Genomic DNA, 24,313 nt, shown 5'->3' on the forward strand with positions numbered 1-24,313 from the left:
AGAATTAGCACTTTTTCACTGATAGAAAAACTTTATGGATTCTTTTAGACTTTTAAGAACTTCCACCATCAGTACTTTTGTACTTTGGGGTCATTATTAAGATAAACTAAGGGTTATTTTTGGGCCACAGTAAACCGTGGATAGCTGAAACCATGGCAACTGGATCTGCGGATATGGGGGTTCTACTGTATTTAGTTTTTTTTCCCAACATACCAGCCGTCTCCCATTGAGGCAGGGCGACCAAAAAAAAAAAAAAAAAAAAAAAAAACTATGAAGTTTATCTTCTTTCTACATTTAATAATTTATACAGGAGAAAGGGATTACTAGTCCCTTGTTCCCAGCATTTTGGTCACCTCTTATGACATGCATGGCTTACAGAGGAAAGATTCTTCTCCACTTCCCCATGGAGATATTTAGTTTGATGTTCTTCAGTTCTACAAGAAACTATTCTTCAATGTCTTCAGTAGGGTGGGCTGCCTGCAGAGAATTTAAGAATTAATCTTTCTTATTTTAACACGCTAGATGTCTCCTTTCATATAGCTTGAGCTTTCATTATATATTTATGATCATTTTAAATCAGCCTCAGGCATGACTGACTGAGCACTGGCTTTAAATTTAGTCTCTTGCTTAGGTATATACATAGCATGAAGAAAAGCTAGGTTGATAACTGGCAATTCCATAATTTACTTTCCAGCTTCAGATCTCCATAAAACATCCAATTTAATGTCTAAAATAATGGTCTTGATATTTGCTCATGGACTGTTCACTGGTTCTCTGGTATTCATCTTAACTGGGATTAAATGTAAAATATATGCGAAGCGATGCCACAGTGAAGTGAGCAAATTGTGGTTTGTATAATCAAAACAATGGCTATGCTGCAAGTCTACCCTAAATATACCCAATCCGCAGGCCTGCAGGATAGCTAGCTGGAAGGGACCTCACTTTCCTTCGGTTGAGTTAAGCCAGGCGAGTTGGTGCGACCTGGCCTAACTTGGGTTGGGTCGGTTGGAAGATGAATTGATCAGCAGTTTCAGATCCCAAATGTAATGTTGGGGTAAGTCAAGGGTACACATTTCCCTCCCTCCCATGAGTTGAGTGGGGGCAGTGGATTAAAGGGGTAGTGATTATCATCAGTAAGTATCAGTCTACAACAAAAATAACACCAATGATATTGCTCTCCAGATATAAAATATGAAAAGTACTATATTAGGAAGGATGGGGGATAGATTGGTGAAGTGGGTAACACTATCACTTGGCAGTTGTAACCAAACTGATTAACTTCTTTGTTCAATAATCATGTGCCTTGAGGACCAGCAGAAACATTGCCATAAGAGGAATTACAAGTACAGTTCATATAGGGTAAAATGACTTTATACTATGTTGTCATAGCTTGTTTTCAATATTGCTAGTTGGAGCTGTGCATTTTTATTCCTTTGAATAGGCAGCATGCACCAAGCATTGCAAAATAGCCCCTAAGTATTATGTTAATTAAAAATCTGAGAATTAATCAAAGGCAAAGGTGTCTTGCTTTGTTGTTTCGTCTTAACATGCTATCCTCCAGTGTTTCTCATGAAATCTGAAATTCCAGTATAGTATGTCAAATACTGGACTGTGTTAATATGTGGTTTAATTGACTCTGCATAGTAATAGGTCTTGCAGTGCTCATCTGTAAATCAAGCTCCGATTCGATGCATAAAACTCAAATCTAGTTGATACAATTATCTGATCTCTCCTTTTTTATAATTACAAAACTGAAAGATAAAATAACAAATATTTAACATGTTATATTGCTGTATTTTCAGGTATCATCTGAGACTTTGAGTGGTGTTACAGAAGAAATTCGCACATCACATATGTGCGCTCAGCTATGCTCTCTCATGAAGGCTCAACTACTGAAGACTTACGAGGAAGTTGTCTTTCGTTTTGGTGGACATTTTGACATGAGTCTTATGCAGGCATGCCAGGTGAGATCATAGCTTGCAATCCTTAGTTGTTTTTGTCTACTAGCCTTTATTTTTGTGCCAAATGGCTTTCATATTCTCATTAGTTACTAAAGATTTAAAAGAAATTTGTTTTATTATTACCAATGATTATTTTTTCTTCCTCTAATTTAAAAACACAAGTGTTGCTTCCCAATATTAATTCTTAGACCCTCCTTTCCTGTATCAGGAAAGGGAGATCTAAGAACATTGAACAGTTCTTGCCTTTCAAAGTTTGTTAGTCAACATTCTCATAAAATAATATGTGGGAAGATGATAATTTTCTCTTGCAGCAGTGCTTAAGAAATGGTGGTAAGGCATCTGGAGGCACTGGCATGTGGAATTTTAAATAATTGTGTTGCTTTAAATTGGCTAACCTACTGCTGATCAAATGTAATTTATTGTCTTCATGGGAATACCCAAACTACTTGGAGCAAAGAAGAGTGAGATACCTGATATTATACACCTGAAGAACCAGGTCCCTAATCTACACACTACTATAACTTATTGGAGTGGGAGATATGGTAGAAAGTGTAAAATAAATCCAATGAAAAGAAGGGAGACAATAGGCACAAAAATGAACACTGTGTCAACATCTGTAGCCCAACATTCTAACCTGCTACCAGTACATATATGGAAATATTGCAGGAGCAGATGAAATCTTCGAGGAAAATGGATCACTATCTCTTTCAGGTGCCAGGTCAGTTAAACTGCAATGGCTGTGTAGGCCAGTGGGCTGCTAACAGCAGCAGCCTGTTGGTATAAACAACAAATATAGTTGGAAACAGTAAGACAATTTTTTTTTTTAAACACACCGATCATCTGCTAAGGCAGGGTGACCTGAAAAAGAAGAAAGTTATCCTCTTTTGACATTTAGTAGTTTATACAGGAGAAGGGGTTATTAGCCTCTTGCTCCTGGCATTTTAGTCACCTCTTACGACATACGTGACTTACGGAGGAAAGATTCTCCGCTTTCCCATAGAGTAAGACACTATGTAAGGAAATCTTTTTGTTCAGCACTTCACCCTCAAAGAAGCTTGAGTACATAGAGAACATATCACAGAGCACAACTTACATAGCATCCAGCAAGGAGGTTAGGGTAAAGAGATCGAGTAATATAAAACTAGAGGAGGACTGCTAAGTACAAGAAAGGAAGGGAATGGAACATATGCAAAAACAGAGTATTGCAGCAGGCATGGTCCATGTTAGGTATCCTGTGGTCATGTATGAATCGTGTACAATACTGACAAGATAAAGAATTAAATACTTGCAACATCTGGGTAACTTTACTTTGTAGACGTTTCTCCATTCAGTGGCTTTATCAATACAGTTCTTAATTTTTGGTCAACTGGCGTGATTGAGCCTTATATTTATTTTTGAACACTTATATGGAGCTTGCTTCCACTGTGTCATTGAACCTCTATTCCACTTACAGGTTTTTATTTTTTTATTATCACACCGGCCGATTCCCACCAAGGCAGGGTGGCCCGAAAAAGAAAAACTTTCACCATCATTCACTCCATCACTGTCTTGCCAGAAGGGTGCTTTACACTACAGTTTTTAAACTGCAACATTAACACCCCTCCTTCAGAGTGCAGGCACTGTACTTCCCATCTCCAGGACTCAAGTCCGGCCTGCCGGTTTCCCTGAATCCCTTCATAAATGTTACTTTGCTCACACTCCAACAGCACGTCAAGTATTAAAAACCATTTGTCTCCATTCACTCCTATCAAACACGCTCACGCATGCCTGCTGGAAGTCCAAGCCCCTCGCACACAAAACCTCCGTTACCCCCTCCCTCCAACCCTTCCTAGGCCGACCCCTACCCCGCCTTCCTTCCACTACAGACTGATACACTCTTGAAGTCATTCTGTTTCGCTCCATTCTCTCTACATGTCCGAACCACCTCAACAACCCTTCCTCAGCCCTCTGGACAACAGTTTTGGTAATCCCGCACCTCCTCCTAACTTCCAAACTACGAATTCTCTGCATTATATTCACACCACACATTGCCCTCAGACATGACATCTCCACTGCCTCCAGCCTTCTCCTCGCTGCAACATTCATCACCCACGCTTCACACCCATATAAGAGCGTTGGTAAAACTATACTCTCATACATTCCCCTCTTTGCCTCCAAGGACAAAGTTCTTTGTCTCCACAGACTCCTAAGTGCACCACTCACTCTTTTTCCCTCATCAATTCTATGATTCACCTCATCTTTCATAGACCCATCCGCTGACACGTCCACTCCCAAATATCTGAATACGTTCACCTCCTCCATACTCTCTCCCTCCAATCTGATATTCAATCTTTCATCACCTAATCTTTTTGTTATCCTCATAACCTTACTCTTTCCTGTATTCACCTTTAATTTTCTTCTTTTGCACACCCTACCAAATTCATCCACCAATCTCTGCAACTTCTCTTCAGAATCTCCCAAGAGCACAGTGTCATCAGCAAAGAGCAGCTGTGACAACTCCCACTTTGTGTGTGATTCTTTATCTTTTAACTCCACGCCTCTTGCCAAGACCCTCGCATTTACTTCTCTTACAACCCCATCTATAAATATATTAAACAACCACGGTGACATCACACATCCTTGTCTAAGGCCTACTTTTACTGGGAAAAAATTTCCCTCTTTCCTACATACTCTAACTTGAGCCTCACTATCCTCGTAAAAACTCTTCACTGCTTTCAGTAACCTACCTCCTACACCATACACTTGCAACATCTGCCACATTGCCCCCCTATCCACCCTGTCATACGCCTTTTCCAAATCCATAAATGCCACAAAGACCTCTTTAGCCTTATCTAAATACTGTTCACTTATATGTTTCACTGTAAACACCTGGTCCACACACCCCCTACCTTTCCTAAAGCCTCCTTGTTCATCTGCTATCCTATTCTCCATCTTACTCTTAATTCTTTCAATTATAACTCTACCATACACTTTACCAGGTACACTCAACAGACTTATCCCCCTATAATTTTTGCACTCTCTTTTATCCCCTTTGCCTTTATACAAAGGAACTATGCATGCTCTCTGCCAATCCCTAGGTACCTTACCCTCTTCCATACATTTATTAAATAATTGCACCAACCACTCCAAAACTATATCCCCACCTGCTTTTAACATTTCTATCTTTATCCCATCAATCCCGGCTGCCTTACCCCCTTTCATTTTACCTACTGCCTCACGAACTTCCCCCACACTCACAACTGGCTCTTCCTCACTCCTACAAGATGTTATTCCTCCTTGCCCTATACACGAAATCACAGCTTCCCTATCTTCATCAACATTTAACAATTCCTCAAAATATTCCTTCCATCTTCCCAATACCTCTAACTCTCCATTTAATAACGCTCCTCTCCTATTTTTAACTGACAAATCCATTTGTTCTCTAGGCTTTCTTAACTTGTTAATCTCACTCCAAAACTTTTTCTTATTTTCAACAAAATTTGTTGATAACATCTCACCCACTCTCTCATTTGCTCTCTTTTTACATTGCTTCACCACTCTCTTAACTTCTCTCTTTTTCTCCATATACTCTTCCCTCCTTGCATCACTTCTACTTTGTAAAAACTTCTCATATGCTAACTTTTTCTCCCTTACTACTCTCTTTACATCATCATTCCACCAATCGCTCCTCTTCCCTCCTGCACCCACTTTCCTGTAACCACAAACTTCTGCTGAACACTCTAACACTACATTTTTAAACCTACCCCATACCTCTTCGACCCCATTGCCTATGCTCTCATTAGCCCATCTATCCTCCAATAGCTGTTTATATCTTACCCTAACTGCCTCCTCTTTTAGTTTATAAACCTTCACCTCTCTCTTCCCTGATGCTTCTATTCTCCTTGTATCCCATCTACCTTTTACTCTCAGTGTAGCTACAACTAGAAAGTGATCTGATATATCTGTGGCCCCTCTATAAACATGTACATCCTGAAGTCTACTCAACAGTCTTTTATCTACCAATACATAATCCAACAAACTACTGTCATTTCTCCCTACATCATATCGTGTATACTTATTTATCCTCTTTTTCTTAAAATATGTATTACCTATAACTAAACCCCTTTCTATACAAAGTTCAATCAAAGGGCTCCCATTATCATTTACACCTGGCACCCCAAACTTACCTACCACACCCTCTCTAAAAGTTTCTCCTACTTTAGCATTCAAGTCCCCTACCACAATTACTCTCTCACTTGGTTCAAAGGCTCCTATACATTCACTTAACATCTCCCAAAATCTCTCTCTCTCCTCTGCATTCCTCTCTTCTCCAGGTGCATACACGCTTATTATGACCCACTTCTCGCATCCAACCTTTACTTTAATCCACATAATTCTTGAATTTACACATTCATATTCTCTTTTCTCCTTCCATAACTGATCATTTAACATTACTGCTACCCCCTTCCTTTGCTCTAACTCTCTCAGATACTCCAGATTTAATCCCATTTATTTCCCCCCACTGAAACTCTCCTACCCCCTTCAGCTTTGTTTCGCTTAGGGCCAGGACATCCAACTTCTTTTCATTCATAACATCAGCAATCATCTGTTTCTTGTCATCCGCACTACATCCACGCACATTTAAGCAACCCAGTTTTATAAAGTTTTTCTTCTTCTCTTTTTTAGTAATTGTATACAGGAGAAGGGGTTACTAGCCCATTGCTCCCGGCATTTTAGTCGCCTCATACGACACGCATGGCTTACGGAGGAAAGATTCTTTTCCACTTCCCCATGGACAATAGAAGAAATAAAAAAGAACAAGAGCTATTTAGAAAAAGGTATTTTGAAGAAATGTTTCCTGATATTCCTGTGACTCATTTGGTTGCATGATTTCCAGACATGACACTTTGTTCTTGTTTCGTGCTTGCCATAGAACCTGTCCTAGTTGACCCTGTCTGTGCCCTGTAATGTGCCGTATGTCGTGGTCATGCCCCCTCTTGTTCTTCACTCCTGTAATACAAGGTTCTGGCATTCTTTCTTCATAACTCATTCTTTTCAGTACAGGCACCAGTCTTTATACACTTCATTATACCCTTTCAAATTTTGTTTTACTAGGCGATGATTCCAAACCGGCACTGCGTGTTGAAAAATGGGTAGCATGTGTGAGGCAAAACGTTTTAAATCAGTGTCTCTGGGTTCGTGATTGTCACTCTGTATTTTCAAGCTTTTCCTATGCTGCTGCTGTTGTGTACGTGTCCATCATATTGACTGGATAGCCAGCTTATTAGATGCAAGCTTGAGCTTGTATCCAAAACTGGATTAGCTCAGTTTTCATTTATGTAGTCTTACGTTAAGCAAATCACAGAAAGAGTTTGTCTTAAACTCATAGCAGGCGAGTCCTATATTTGTTTTGTATGTTGATTACTGAAGGTGAGAAATAGCGACTGCACTCAAGAGGATAGCTGGGCAGTGACTGTATTCGAGAGGATGAGGTCTGCACGCTTTTGAAAAGACTGGTGTTAAATAAGTGAAAGCAAATGTTTGTTTGGGTCTCCTTATCTTTGTGGGAAATGGTTAATTTTTATTATTATTATTATCACACTGGCCGATTCCCACCAAGGCAGGGTGGCCCGAAAAAGAAAAACTTTCACCATCATTCACTCCATCACTGTCTTGCCAGAAGGGTGCTTTACACTACAGTTTTTAAACTGCAACATTAACACCCCTCCTTCAGAGTGCAGGCACTGTACTTCCCATCTCCAGGACTCAAGTCCGGCCTGCCGGTTTCCCTGAACCCCTTCATAAATGTTACTTTGCTCACACTCCAACAGCACGTCAAGTATTAAAAACCATTTGTCTCCATTCACTCCTATCAAACACGCTCACGCATGCCTGCTGGAAGTCCAAGCCCCTCGCACACAAAACCTCCTTTACCCCCTCTCTCCAACCTTTCCTAGGCCGACCCTTACCCCGCCTTCCTTCCACTACAGACTGATACACTCTTGAAGTCATTCTGTTTCGCTCCATTCTCTCTACATGTCCGAACCACCTCAACAACCCTTCCTCAACCCTCTGGACAACAGTTTTGGTAATCCCGCAGCCCCTCCTAACTTCCAAACTACGAATTCTCTGCATTATATTCACACCACACATTGCCCTCAGACATGACATCTCCACTGCCTCCAGCCTTCTCCTCACTGCAACATTCATCACCCATGCTTCACACCCATATAAGAGCGTTGGTAAAACTATACTCTCATACATTCCCCTCTTTGCCTCCAAGGACAAAGTTCTTTGTCTCCACAGACTCCTAAGTGCACCACTCACTCTTTTCCCCTCATCAATTCTATGATTCACCTCATCTTTCATAGACCCATCCGCTGACACGTCCACTCCCAAATATCTGAATACATTCACCTCCTCCATACTCTTTCCCTCCAATCTGATATTCAATCTTTCATCACCTAATCTTTTTGTTATCCTCATAACCTTGCTCTTTCCTGTATTCACCTTTAATTTTCTTCTTTTGCACACCCTACCAAATTCATCCACCAATCTCTGCAACTTCTCTTCAGAATCTCCCAAGAGCACAGTGTCATCAGCAAAGAGCAGCTGTGACAACTCCCACTTTGTGTGTGATTCTTTATCTTTTAACTCCACACCTCTTGCCAAGACCCTCGCATTTACTTCTCTTACAACCCCATCTATAAATATATTAAACAACCACGGTGACATCACACATCCTTGTCTAAGGCCTACTTTTACTGGGAAAAAATTTCCCTCTTTCCTACATACTCTAACTTGAGCCTCACTATCCTCGTAAAACCTCTTCACTGCTTTCAGTAACCTACCTCCTACACCATACACTTGCAACATCTGCCACATTGCCCCCCTATCCACCCTGTCATACGCCTTTTCCAAATCCATAAATGCCACAAAGACCTCTTTAGCCTTATCTAAATACTGTTCACTTATATGTTTCACTGTAAACACCTGGTCCACACACCCCCTACCTTTCCTAAAGCCTCCTTGTTCATCTGCTATCCTATTCTCCGTCTTACTTTTAATTCTTTCAATAATAACTCTACCATACACTTTACCAGGTATACTCAGCAGACTTCTTCTTCTTCTTTCAACGTACCAGCCGTATCCCACTGAGGTGGGGTGGCCCAAAAGAAAAAACTGAAGTTTCTCCTTTTAAATTTAGTAATATATACAGGAGAAGGGGTTACTAGCCCCTTGCTCCCGGCATTTTAGTCGCCTCTTACGACACGCATGGCTTACAGAGGAAGAATTCTGTTCCACTTCCCCATGGAGATAAGAGGAAATAAACAAGAACAAGAATTAGAAAGAAAATAGAAGAAAACCCAGAGGGGTGTGTATATATATGCTTGTACATGTATGTTTAGTGTGACCTAAGTGTAAGTAGAAGTAGCAAGACTTACCTGTAATCTTGCATATTTATGAGACAGACAAAAGACACCAGCAATCCTACCATCATATAAAACAATTACAGGCTTTCGTTTTACACTCACTTGGCAGGACGGTAGTACCTCCCTGGGCGGTTGCTGTCTACCAACCTACTACCTACAACTCAGCAGACTTATCCCCCTATAATTTTTGCACTCTCTTTTATCCCCTTTGCCTTTATACAAAGGAACTATGCATGCTCTCTGCCAATCCCTAGGTACCTTACCCTCTTCCATACATTTATTAAATAATTGCACCAACCACTCCAAAACTATATCCCCACCTGCTTTTAACATTTCTATCTTTATCCCATCAATCCCGGCTGCCTTACCCCCTTTCATTTTACCTACTGCCTCACGAACTTCCCCCACACTCACAACTGGCTCTTCCTCACTCCTACAAGATGTTATTCCTCCTTGTCCTATACACAAAATCACAGCTTCCCTATCTTCATCAACATTTAACAATTCCTCAAAATATTCCCTCCATCTTCCCAATACCTCTAACTCTCCATTTAATAACTCTCCTCTCCTATTTTTAACTGACAAATCCATTTGTTCTCTAGGCTTTCTTAACTTGTTAATCTCACTCCAAAACTTTTTCTTATTTTCAACAAAATTTGTTGATAACATCTCACCCACTCTCTCATTTGCTCTCTTTTTACATTGCTTCACCAGTCTCTTAACCTCTCTCTTTTTCTCCATATACTCTTTCCTCCTTGCATCACTTCTACTTTGTAAAAACTTCTCATATGCTAACTTTTTCTCCCTTACTACTCTCTTTACATCATCATTCCACCAATCGCTCCTCTTCCCTCCCGCACCCACTTTCCTGTAACCACAAACTTCTGCTGAACACTCTAACACTACATTTTTAAACCTACCCCATACCTCTTCGACCCCATTGCCTATGCTCTCATTAGCCCATCTATCCTCCAATAGCTGTTTATATCTTACCCTAACTGCCTCCTCTTTTAGTTTATAAACCTTCACCTCTCTCTTCCCTGATACTTCTATTCTCCTTGTATCCCATCTACCTTTTACTCTGTGTAGCTACAACTAGAAAGTGATCTGATATATCTGTGGCCCCTCTATAAACATGTACATCCTGAAGTCTACTCAACAGTCTTTTATCTACCAACACATAATCCAACAAACTACTGTCATTTCGCCCTACATCATATCTTGTATACTTATTTATCCTCTTTTTCTTAAAATATGTATTACCTATAACTAAACCCCTTTCTATACAAAGTTCAATCAAAGGGCTCCCATTATCATTTACACCTGGCACCCCAAACTTATCTACCACACCCTCTCTAAAAGTTTCTCCTACTTTAGCATTCAGGTCCCCTACCACAATTACTCTCTCACTTGGTTCAAAGGCTCCTATACATTCACTTAACATCTCCCAAAATCTCTCTCTCTCCTTTGCATTCCTCTCTTCTCCAGGTGCATACACGCTTATTATGACCCACTTCTCGCATCCAACCTTTACTTTAATCCACGTAATTCTTGAATTTACACATTCATATTCTCTTTTCTCCTTCCATAACTGATCATTCAACATTACTGCTACCCCTTCCTTTGCTCTAACTCTCTCAGATACTCCAGATTTAATCCCATTTATTTCCCCCCACTGAAACTCCCCTACCCCCTTCAGCTTTGTTTCGCTTAGGGCCACAATATCCAACTTCTTTTCATTCATAACATCAGCAATCATCTGTTTCTTGTCATCCGCACTACATCCACGCACATTTAAGCATCCCAGTTTTATAAAGGTTTTCTTCTTCTCTTTTTTTAGTAAATGTCTACAGGAGAAGGGGTTACTAGCCCATTGCTCCCGGCATTATAGTCGCCTCATACGACACGCATGGCTTACGGAGGAAAGATTCTTTTCCACTTCCCCATGGACAATAGAAGAAATAAAGAAGAACAAGAGCTATTTAGAAAAAGGAGAAAAACCTAGATTTTTTTTTTTTTTTTTTCAACAAGTCGGCCGTCTCCCACCTAGATGTATGTACGTATATATATATGCATGTGCGTGTCTGTGAAGTGTGACCAAAGTGTAAGTAGGAGTAGCAAGATATCCCTGTTATCTAGAGTGTTTATGAGACGGAAAAAGAAAACAGCAATCCTACCATCATGCAAAACAGTTACAGGTTAATGTGATAAAAAAAAATGCTGATTACAGTGCTTTGGTTGGTAAGACAACAGAAATACAAAAAGTTGTATGGGATTTTGATAAAATGCTTAAGAAAGAATATGAAAGGTAAAACAATAATGGCAAGATTAGTAACTTCATGATACTGTCAATGCCAGTAGATCTTGAGTCTTCATTATATATGGAATCTGTTCAGTTGCTTTTTTCTTAACCCTTTCAGGGTTTTCGACGTAGTAGTATGGCTTACGTACCAGGGTTATTGACGTACTAGAACGCCTAAATTCTAGCGCTTTCAAATCTAGCGAGAGAAAGCTGGTAGGCCTACATATGAAAGAATGGGTCTATGTGGTCAGTGTGCTCAGTATAAAAAAAATCCTGCAGCATAGAGTGTAATGAGAAAAAAAAAACTGTGTTTTTGGATTAAAACAGCGATTTTGCATGGTATTTTTGTATGGTATTTATGGTTGTATTCTAGTTTTCCTGGTCTCATTTTATAGAATGGAAGACATATTACAGAATTTGAGATGATTTTGATTGGTTTCTCAATGAAAAGTACCTTGAAATTGAGCTCAAAGTAGCAGAAATGTTCGTTTTTTTTACCAAATTTCAAAAGTAAACAAATCATGCCAAGCGTCCAATACACGTCATCTGGTGAGTCTAATATTCTTTCACAAGTGCGCTGATATTATTTATACCATTTCTTCACTAATGCAGTAGTCTGCATTACAGTAAATCTTCTATTTTTTGTGAGAATAAAAATTCAAAGTGGAAAGCAAAAGAAATAAAAGAGGGGCCTGGAGACATAACTAACGAACAGAGAACGTGTTACTTTAGTGCCAGGAATGTCTGTCTTGTTTATTCTGGACCCTATTTGGAAATTGGCATCTTCTGAAATTTGTGTGAAACTGGCAAAATTGCCAATTTCTAACCACTTTATTGGACAGTTGAAATTGGTAAACAGGTGGTTTCTTGTACTCATTCGATAGAAAAAATGGAGTTCTAGCAACATAAATATGGTTTTTGTCGACTAGTACACAGGAATTGGCCAAAAATAGGGCTCAAAGTGGGCGAAATCGCCGATGCGTAAACATTTGTGAGACCGCTAACTTCGCAAGAGCATAATTTCGTAAGTTTTCCATCAAATTTCATACTTTTGGTGTCATTATGATTGGGAAAAGATTATCTATCATTTAATAAGATTTTTTTTTTTTCTGAAAAGTTTTCGACCCTGAGAACAAGTTTAGGAGAGGGCCTCTTGACCCTGAAAGGGTTAATGTGTAGGACTAACTTATTATATTTACCTTCATATACTTCAGGACACTGAGGGTGCTCATGGAGAGAACAAGGAGAACTTGCAGAGTGAAAATAAAGAAAACATTCCAATTTTCATAGCCGAAGATCTTGTTAATAAAAACACACCTGCACCTCTGACACAGGTAAGGTCATTTGGTTTATAATTTAATTGCTGACTTGTTTTCAGGTAGTACCTTTCTATTTTCTTTATGAAATTTATAAAGTATATTGAAACCATTTTTCATATGCATTTACAAAACTAACATCAAACTTACTAACAAATGTTTGAATACTGTTCTTTAAGTCATCTGTAATATAAATATGGTAGAAAGACATTGTGTAGAGTATATCCTTATATAACAGATGTCATTTTGTGCTAAACAGAACAAAACATGTCCTGTAAATGAAGGTTTACTTTACACATACTGTAGTGCCATTCTTCCAGTCTTGTTAACAAGTCCTGCCTCATAAATGTAATATAAATAGGCTGGAGCCTACTTGTTGAAAATAAAGTAAATGTCAAGCAGAATTCATAATTATTATCCTTTTAGTTAGTTACTTTATTTGTAATTTAATTGTATCCTGTAGTTATTACCCAGAATAAGAAGTATTTTAAGTAATGCAAATGATCCGGAGACTGTAAGTCATTGAAAATTTATTGATGAATGCAGCAAAGGAGTTAGAGGCAAATTGTATACTGTAGTTGAATATTTTGTAAATATACAGCAATACTTGGCAGATACAAATGTGTCTCCTATATGGGTACAAGTCCAGCTTTGCAGGTAAGAACATAGGAAGCATTTGATGGAGGATATGAATTAAGTCACGCAGTTAGAATGATGCACCTCAGTAATTCATTTGTGGAAATTTGCCTCTGTATCTTGGAAGATTCAGCCGCTGTATGCATATTTGCACTCATTCTTGTTAAAAGTCCCCTGTTATAGCTGTGTTTTTTTGTAGGGGACTCAACAGTTAATGAGGCCAGCGGCAGAAGCATTGGTAGCTAAGAATCAGGAGAAACACGATATTAAAGAGGAGAAAATGAATGTTGAAAATGAAGTTGAGGATGGTACAGAACTTTCTCCATGTGTTTCCCCAGCTATGACTTCACCAACAACTAATGGCAGTATAGCAACTAGTAATGAAAATGATAGTGATGTCACAAGCAAAAACATGTCAGTAAAAGATTCAACAAATGATGAGCTTATTGATGCTATTGTTGCTAGTGCTGTTGCAGCAGTCAATGGAGAGATGACCAGCGCTGCCGCTAGAACCTGTGTTCCTGAAATAGCAGTTAGTCCAACAGAAGGTTAGTATTAAATGTAGGCAGTGGCAGTCACACTGGTAAATAGCTCAAACTGTAATGTCAGGTATATGCAGAATTATTAAATTTATTATATACACTCCTATATCTTCAGCAGAAAGAAAATGCTTTGCAGGGTTTATGATGCTGTATATTCATTATCTGCAAAAGTGCTTAATAGATCGTATTTCTTCCCTTTCTAAATGAGGAGCTCACTTCGGTTCTCAGGAGTCTGTCATGTTTAAAATATGTAGGAAATTTTTCTCGGGTGCTTAATATGTTATTTGGGTATTCAGGTAGGTAAGCACCTTTAGGCTTTGCACTCGACATTTATTGATATAGGTATTTTCTTTACATTAATTAGAGAATGCCTCATTTACTTTAATGTTGATTAAAGTAAACTTAGTATTAAAATTGGGCTGTGAAACTCTTTGGTGACCATTTTGTGATCTGATTTTTTACTTTATGGGGAGAGGGGGGAAGGGTTCTTTACTTCTGCACTTCAAAAATAATTACCTTTCACACCAAGGATGTTTTAATCTGTATATAAATTTCCTACTAGCAGGAAAAGTCTTTCTTTCTTTCAACACACCGCCCGTATCCCACCGAGGCGGGGTGGCCCAAAAGGAAAAACGAAAGTTTCTCCTTTTATATTTAGTAATATATACAGGAGAAGAGGTTACTAGCCCCTTGCTCCCGGCATTTTAGTCGCCTCTTACAACACGCATGGCTTACGGAGGAAGAATTCTGTTCCACTTCCCCATGGAGATAAGAGGAAATAAACAAGAATAAGAACTAGAAAGAAAATAGAAGAAAACCCAGAGGGGTGTGTATATATGTGCTTGTACATGTATGTGTAGTGTGACCTAAGTGTAAGTAGAAGTAGCAAGACGTACCTGAAATCTTGCATGTTCATGAGACAGAAAAAAGGACACCAGCAATCCTACCATCATGTAAAACAATTACAGGCTTTCGTTTTACACTCACTTGGCAGGACGGTAGTACCTCCCTGGGCGGTTGCTGTCTACCAACCTACTACCTATAAGCAGGAAAAGTAATCATGTAAATATTTGCACATGTTTTAAAAATCTTATGAAAAGTGGGAAATCAAGATGATTTTAAAATTTTGCAGGAGGATTTATGAGTTGAGCACATACATGAAAAATGTGTACAGTATAATGGATTGAATGTTATAAATGTTGCTAAATGGAAATGGGTGAAAGTACAAATGGGCCTCATGAAGATTGTAATTTGTGTGATATAAATTTAAGAACATTGGAAGAAGAAAAGGATTTTTAGGTGGCTAAAAATTAGTTATCAGCAGATTCTAAACTGTATTTTTTTTTTTTCTTCTTCAACAAGTTGGCCGTCTCCCGCCGAGGCAGGGTGACCCAAAAAAGAAAGAAAATCCCCAAAAAGAAAATACTTTCATCATCATTCAACACTTTTACCTCACTCACACATAATCACTGTTTTTGTAGAGGTGCTCAGAATACAACAGTTTAGAAGCGTATACGTATAATGATACACAACATATCCCTCCAAACTGCTAATATCCCAAACCCCTCCTTTACAGTGCAGGCATTGTACTTCCCATTTCCAGGACTCAAGTCTGGCTATATAAAAATACAGTGGTCCCTCAATATCGTCCTTAATCTGTTCCCGGAACTGGGATTATTATCGAAATAGACGATTTTCGAATCAATTTTCCCATAAGAAATAATGTAAATCCAATTAATTCGTTCCAGACACCCAGAAGTATCAACAACAATTTTTTTTTTTTACCTAAAAGATAGATTTACATGCACAAAAGAATGAACATTCAACATGAGTTACCTTTATTGAAGGCTGTTGTTGATGAATGGAAGACAGGGAGGAGGAGAGAGGGATGAGAGGTTATTGGTTTAGAAAGACACGTAAGCAAACACTATGACATATTTATTAGAAAACGTTTCAGTCCTGGGACCTTGATCACTTCTAACATACAGAGGTATGTTAGAAGTGATCAAGGTCCCAGGACCGAAACGTTTTCTAATAAATATGTCAGTGTTTGCTTACGTGTCTTTCTAAACCAACTTGTCGGTATTTATTACCAAGGTTTATACCAAGAGAGGTTATTGTTTGGAAGGGGAATCCCCCTCCATAAGGACTCGAGGGGTCACTTCCCTAGCATAAATATAGATTTACATACAGAAAAAAATGCCAAATAAATGTAAAGCACTAATAAAATGTATAAATGAACATTGGTAATAGGGGTAGTTGATGAGTGGAACAGTCTGCCTAGTAGGGTGATCGAAGCTAAAACATTGGGTAGTTTCAAATTTAGGTTGGATAAATACACGAGTGAGAGGGGTTGGATTTGAGTCGGACTTGCACCTGAGCTTATTGCTTGGGTAGCATTTGTTCTGTTAGTGGGTTGGATTTGTGAAGGACTGGCCTAGTGTGGGCAAACAGGCTTATTGCAGTGTTCCTTCTTTCTTATGTTCTAAAAGATATTGCTTGGGTAGTTTCAAATTTAGGTTGGATAAATACATGAGTGAGAGGGGTTGGATTTGAGTCGCACTTGCACCCGAGCTTATTGCTTGGGTAGCATTTGTTCTGTTAGTGGGTTGGATTTGTGAAGGACTGGCCTAGTATGGGCCAGCAGTCCTGTTGCAGTGTTCCTACTTTCTTAAGTTCTTATTTAACATCACACTTACCAGTAGGGTGATCGAGGCTAGGACCTTGGGTAGCTTTTAGAAGAGATTGGACAAATATATGAGTTGGAGGAGCTGAGTTTGATTTGTGTCATTGCGTACGGGAGTAAATTCTTGAGTAGCTTTGGGTAGAGGTCATTTTGATAAGGACCTGCCTTGTATGGGCCAATAGACCTGCAGTGTTCTTCCATTGTTATGTTCTTAGTGGGAAGGATTGTAAAGGACCTGCCTAGTATGGGCCAGCAGGCCTACTGCAGTGTTCCTCCTTTCTTATGTTCTTATTGGAGATTTGTTTGTGTGAGGGAGGATTGGTAAGTTTATTGTTGGAGAATATGACACTAATATCAACTCTATGGCTTATTTATCTATCACAATTCAACTAATATGACATAATAAACAATATTAATAACTTAGAAACATGGAATATACTCTAGAATGAATTAAAATAAGTCATTATGTATGTCATGTCACGAGAGGTGTTGTGTTGTGTTGTGTTGTTGTTGGGTATATAAGGGCCACTGAGTGTAAGCCATCCATAATGGTGGTGAAGCAGCAGCTGAGGCGGCGGTGTTTTCTGTAGCCCTATATAACTCCAACAACATCGAAGAAGTTGGTAGAATTGCTGAATCACTAAAGAAGGCACTCTCTACCACCATCACTACGACCTTCTACCACTATTACAACTGTTACCATCACTACTACCTTCTACCACCATCACTACCACTATCAATCACTATCACAACTGCTTCCACTCTACCACCACCACCACCTTTGTATTTTCCTACAAACTTTTTCATAAATTATGTGTTTCTCACATTCTTTACCAAAGGGCTGGCACTAGAAGCTTTCTTTGGAGCCATGGTAGCTTATTTAGCACTTGCAAGCACTAAAATCAATGGAATATTATGAAATATTTCGTAGGAGCATGTGAGTGGACTGTCGCTCACTGGTAAACAATGGCACACTGGCTGGGAAGGCAGGCCAAGGCGGCTCAGAGCGTGGGCACACGGCCTGGACGAAGGACGATTAACGAGTTAACGGACCACTTGCGAGCCAATGTTTAGACGAAATAACGGGACTAGGGAAGTTAGGAGGAGGTGCGGGATTACCAAAACTGTTGTCCAGAGGGCTGAGGAAGGGTTGTTGAGGTGGTTCGGACATGTAGAGAGAATGGAGCGAAACAGAATGACTTCAAGAGTGTATCAGTCTGTAGTGGAAGGAAGGCGGGGTAGGGGTCGGCCTAGGAAGGGTTGGAGGGAGGGGGTAAAGGAGGTTTTGTGTGCGAGGGGCTTGGACTTCCAGCAGGCATGCGTGAGCGTGTTTGATAGGAGTGAATGGAGACAAATGGTTTTTAATACTTGACGTGCTGTTGGAGTGTGAGCAAAGTAACATTTATGAAGGGATTCAGGGAAACCGGCAGGCCGGACTTGAGTCCTGGAGATGGGAAGTACAGTGCCTGCACTCTGAAGGAGGGGTGTTAATGTTGCAGTTTAAAAACTGTAGTGTAAAGCACCCTTCTGGCAAGACAGTGATGGAGTGAATGATGGTGAAAGTTTTTCTTTTTCGGGCCACCCTGCCTTGGTGGGAATCGGCCGGTGTGATAATAAAAATTTATAATAAAATAATTTCCGAAATGGATGACTTTCAGGCCGGACGATTATTGAGGGACCACTGTAACCAGTTTCCCTGAATCCCTTCACTAAATATTACCCTCCTCACACTCCAACAGATTGTCAGGTTCCAAATACCATTCGTCTCCATTCACTCCTATCGAACACGCTCGTGCATGCCTGCTGGAAGTCCAAGCCCCTCACCCACAAAACCTCCCTTACCCCTTCCTTCCAACCTTTTCGAGGACGACCCCTACCCCGCCTTCCTTCTCCTACAGATTTAAATGCTCTCCATGTCATTCTACTTTGATCCATTCTCTCTAAATGACCAAACTACCTCAACAACTGTATTGTATCAGTGTATAAAGAACTTTCAAAGGTGCCAGACAAAATTGATTACAGATCTGAGAAAATTAATTATGAGAAAGTTTTCAAGGCATTAGCAAGCACCTCAGAAGACAGGAAAAGAGGTGTAAATAGGAGACATGAACACAAATTTATTGTGACTTGTGTTGTCTGTGCACTTCTTGAAGGAAATATGGGATGAGGGATGGTGAATTTATTTTCTTAAAATATGGCTGATGTTTTTACATGCATTAAAAATGATGTGCAAAATAGACTAAAAGGATTTCTTGGTGCCAGCAATAGGGAGAGCAAGAGACCATACCTTTAAACTATGGAAAAATTAAAGTAGAAAAATTTTCTTTGCAAATACGTAGTTGTAAATGGGTGGACTGAAATTACAAGAAATGTCTAAAGAACAAGAGGCAGTAGTTGTAAACTAAGGAAGAGAGTCCAAAAGGCTACAAGAGTTCTTCATGAACAGTGGTAGAAAATGGAAGAGGTTACAAGAAGTGGTAGTAAGAGCTACAATCACTGGAAATTTAAAAATACTTTACAGTAAATTAACAGCTGAAGCCAGGATACCATTAGCATGGCTGTGTGTATGTACAGTTATGTAGGTAATAATAGGAAGGACATCTGCATCACCATTAATAGACAGAAAATGGAATTGCTAGCACTATTTGTGCTGAATGACCCATACAGGTTTAGTTCTTAACATTTTTTTTACAAGTTGGCCGTCTCCCATCGAGGCAGGGTGACCCAAAAAGAAAGAAAATCCCCAAAAAGAAAATACTTTCATCATCATTTAACACTTTCACCTCACTCACACATAATCACTGAAGACTGGCTCTGGCAGACTGCCCGGATGAAACCACTAGATTGGTTCAACGGGCAGAAAGGCAGTTCCAGCAAGGCGTTGTGGAGTGCTAAGGGCACGATGAGGCACTAAGGACATCCTGGTCATCCACTGCATCCGATCCCATCTCTAGTCGTCTCGACTTTGTCTTGCCACTGGCCTCAGGTGGCTCCGGACAAGAGAGTGAGGTCGACGCTGCGCAACTCTTCCTTACTTTAAACAAAGTCACAGCGCATGTCATCAGTCATCCTTTATCCCACCTCGTCACCCAAGACCTGCGGTGACGGGTGAGCGACGAAGCGACAGGTGTGGGTACACTGGAAGTCGTAGCCGCGGACCTGCACACAGGCAGCTCAGGCCGTAGGATCGTTCTTTACCGACCGGAGCAGTGGTGGAGTCCGGCAGCCGTCTGAGTGACTGAGCAGCCCTCTTCAGGAATGCACTGCTCACCTCCATGGCATGAGGAACGGACTAGAAAAGGTGTCCCAAACATTGCCTGCTCCACGAAACCCTAGCCAGCTTACCGCGGTTGGTGGGCACCCTTCTACATGCGATCGAAACTACAAGACATCAAAGAAGAAAGCCAAGATCACACCTCTCAACCTTGCCACTTGGAACGTCCGTACGCTTCTCGACAGGGACGACTCAGACCTCAGAGACGTACAGCACTCATCGCGAACGAACTCGCCAGATACAGCATTGACATCGCTGCTATAAGTGAGACTAGACTTGTTGGCGAGGGCGAACTCTGCGAAAGAGGAGCAGGCTATACCTTCTTTTGGTCCGGACGAGGAGCTGAGGAGAGACGGGAGGCAGGAGTTGGCTTTGTAGTGAAGTCATCCCTCATTGGCAAGCTGGCTGGCCCACCAAAAGGAGTGAACGATCGCTTTATGATGATGAGAATCCCCTTGTCCTGCGGACAGAAGTTTGCCACTATTGTCAGCGCCTATGCCCCCACCATGACCAACCCAGACGAGGTTGAAGACAAGTTTTATGAAGACCTGAGCGCCGTCATCACCACTGTCCCCAGCGCAGATAAGCTCATCATCCTTGGTGACTTCAATGCGAGAGTCGGTCGTGACAGCACCGCCTGGGAAGGCGTGATCGGAAAGCATGGGGTGGGCAGCTGCAATAGCAACGGCCTGCTGCTCCTTCAGACCTGCGCCGAGCACGACCTTCTGATCACCAACACCGTCTTCAGCCTCCCTACCCGCAACAGGACATCACGGATGCACCCGCGTTCCAAACACTGGCATCTCATTGATTATGTTCGTCAGGAAGAGGGACAGGCAAGATGTACGAGTCATGAAGGCCATGTGTGGCACAGAATGCTGGACGGACCATCGCCTCATTGTTTCGAAACTCAAGCTCCGTATCCAGCCTCAGGGCGCGAAACCACCAAAACGCCTGAACGTCGGCAAGCTGAAGGCCCACAACGTCAAGCAGTCCTTTGCAGAAATCCTGGAAACCCGCTTGGAGTCAGTCGTGCTGGACGTTCAAAACGTCGAAGCAGCATGGACCGCACTCCGTGATACAGTGTACAGCACAACCATGGAGTGTCTAGGACCCGTCACCAGGAAGCACAAGGACTGGTTCGACGAACACTGCACAGAAATCCAGCAGCTGCTGGAAGAGAAACGAAAGGCCTACATGGCCCACATCAATGACCCTAAGTCCACAGCGAAGCAAGATGCACTGAGAAACATACGCAGCAATACCCAGCAAAAAATGCGTGAAATGCAAGACTCTTGGCTAAGCAACAAAGCCGATGAGATTCAGGGCTTTGCAGACAGAAACGATATGAAGAACTTCTATGATGGCCTGAAAGAAATCTACGGCCCTACCACCTCTGGCACATCACCACTCCTCAGCACAGATGGGTCAATGCTGCTCACAGACAAGGAGAAAATTCTAGAGAGATGGGCAGAACATTTTGACAGCATGCTGAACCGTCCATCCACCATCAACGATGAAGCCATCGAACGTCTACCTCAGATTCCGACCAACGAGACGCTGAATGCCATCCCCACTTTGGAGGAGACTCAGCAAGCAATACGTCAACTGTCCAGTGGCAAAGCTCCTGGGTCTGACGCCATCCCAGCTGAAGTCTACAAAGAAGGCGGAATGGCACGTGTAGAGAAACTTCACCAACTCTTCCAGCTTGTATGGCAGCACGAGACAGTTCCTCAGGACTTTAAAGATGCTTCCATCGTGCATCTTTACAAACGAAAAGGAAACCGCCAGGCATGCGACAACCACCGTGGTATCTCCCTGCTCTCCATTGCAGGCAAAACCTGGATAGAGTTCTACTCAATCGGCTCAACGAACATCTAGAGCAAGGACTCCTACCTGAAAGCCAGTGCGGCTTCCGGAAAGATCGTGGGACTATCGACGTGGTGTTCGCTGCTAGACAGCTACAGGAGAAATGTCAGGAACAGAACGCTGACTTGTACTCCACCTATGTCGATCTGACCAAGGCCTTCGACACCGTTAGTAGAGAGGGCCTTTGGAGAATCATGGCGAAGTACAGCTGCCCAAAGACGTTCATCGCCATCGTACGCCAACTTCACGATGGAATACTGGCCAGAGTCCAAGACAACGGAGAGACGTCTAAACCATTCCCAGTCTCAAATGGAGTGAAACAAGGCTGCGTGCTTGCTCCCACCCTGTTCAGCCTGATGTTCTCGGCCGTGCTTACAGACGCATTCAGGGACACAGACGCAGGAATCGGCATCAGGTACCGTACAGATGGGTCTGTCTTCAACCTCAGGAGGCTTCAAGCAAAAACCAAGGCTGCAACTGACACTATCAATGACCTGCTATTTGCTGATGACTGCGCCCTCAATGCTGTTTCAGAAGCCCCCATGCAGCACAGTGCTGACAAGTTCTCTGACGCCTGCAACAACTTCGGGCTGACAATCAGAACAACGAAGACTGAAGTGATGCACCAGCCTGCTCTGGAAAAGACGTATGTTGAGCCAAACATCACCATCAACGGGCAGCGACTGAACGCCGTAGACAAATTCACCTACCTCGGCAGTACCCTTTCCAGAAACGTTGTCATCGATGATGAGGCGAATACCAGACTTGCCAAAGCCAGTGCCACCTTAGCAGGCTGCACGAGAATGTATGGAACCGAAGAGGCATCACCACAAGCACCAAGATCAAGGTGTACAGAGCCATAGTCCTCACCACACTTCTCTATGGCTGCGAAACCTGGACTGTCTACAAACGTCACGCCAGAAAGTTGAACCACTTTCACACCACACGGCTCAGAAAAATTCTCGGCATCAAATGGCAAGATAAGATCCCAGACACAGAAGTGCTGACTACAGCTGGCCTGCCTAGCATCTACACCATCCTAATGCAGACACAGCTTTGCTGGGCAGGTCACGTTGCTCGCATGCCAGACCACCGGCTCCCAAAGACACTCTTGTTTGGCGAACTGCAGCATGGAAAGCGCTCTCAAGGAGGCCAAAAGAAGCGCTACAAGGACACCCTTAAGACTGCTTTGAAAGCTTTCAACATCATCCACACCATGTGGGAGCTGAGAGCTCAGGACAGGAATGACTGGCGAGCAGTTGTCCAGAAAGGGGCAACATTCTGCGAGGCAAGCAGAATCTCACTAGCTGAGCAGCGCAGGCAGGTGAGGAAGACCAGAGCCATCAGACCCCTCGATGCCGCCACCCTTCCCTGTCCACACTGCCAGAGAACGTTTCGTGCGCGGATTGGCCTGACAAGGCATCTGTGTACCCACCAACTTCGACCCCAGGATGACTAGATGGTCCTTGTCGAATCGACCGACAAACAACAACAACAATAATAGGAAGGACATCTGCATCACCATTATAGACAGAAAATGGAATTGCTAGCACTATTTGTGCTGAATGACCCATACAGGTTTAGTTCTTAACATTTTTTTTACAAGTTGGCCATCTCCCATTGAGGCAGGGTGACCCAAAAAGAAAGAAAATCCCCAAAAAGAAAATACTTTCATAATCATTCAACACTTTCACCTCACTCACACATAATCACTGTTTTTGCAGAGGTGCTCAGAATACAACAGTTTAGAAGCATATACGTATAAAGATGCACCACTGTTACGACTTAATCTTCACCGTAACAATAGGGGCACAAATAGCGCCATTTTTTTTTTGTTAGTTTTATTTTATTACCAATCATTTAGCTTCATTGGTATTTGGGTAGTGAATTAAAATAACCACACGCAATTATAAATGAAATACTATACAGCAAGAAACCCAATCTTATATTCAAATTCTCATTAACAGAGTATGATACAATAATTTCAATTAATAATCTACTAATCTCACCATTTAACTCTTTTAGAAAGGTCTAGGGTAACGAAATAGTTATCTTTCATAAGTGACATGAATTACCAGACTTCAGGAAACTAATGGCAAAGGCAAGACAATAGACTTGGTTTAAAGTTTTAGTTTAACCCCTTCAGGGTCCAAGGCAAAAATCTGAAGTGGTGACCCAGTGTCCAAGAATTTTCAATAAAAAAAATTGTTATTTTTTCTAATGAAATGGTAGAGAATATTTTTGTGAATGTAATAAAACAAAAAGTATGAAATTTGATGGAAAATTGACGAAATTATGCTCTTGCGAATTTTGAT

General features: G+C 41.4%; 1 protein-coding gene across 7 annotated transcripts in view; it reads left to right on the top strand.

Annotated features, from left to right (window-relative positions):
• Window positions 1-24,313, top strand: part of LOC128702873 ((E3-independent) E2 ubiquitin-conjugating enzyme UBE2O) — a 171,543-nt gene that overhangs the window by 95,751 nt on the left and 51,479 nt on the right. For all 7 annotated transcript variants that reach the window (XM_070102546.1, XM_070102549.1, XM_070102548.1 and 4 more), the window contains 3 exons: window positions 1,803-1,964; window positions 12,890-13,009; window positions 13,827-14,175. In XM_070102546.1, coding sequence (XP_069958647.1) covers window positions 1,803-1,964; window positions 12,890-13,009; window positions 13,827-14,175 — 631 coding nt within the window. The remainder of the gene's footprint in view (window positions 1-1,802; window positions 1,965-12,889; window positions 13,010-13,826; window positions 14,176-24,313) is intronic.

Source organism: Cherax quadricarinatus, chromosome 82 (genome assembly GCF_038502225.1).
Source record: "Cherax quadricarinatus isolate ZL_2023a chromosome 82, ASM3850222v1, whole genome shotgun sequence".
Lineage (NCBI taxonomy): Eukaryota > Metazoa > Arthropoda > Malacostraca > Decapoda > Parastacidae > Cherax > Cherax quadricarinatus.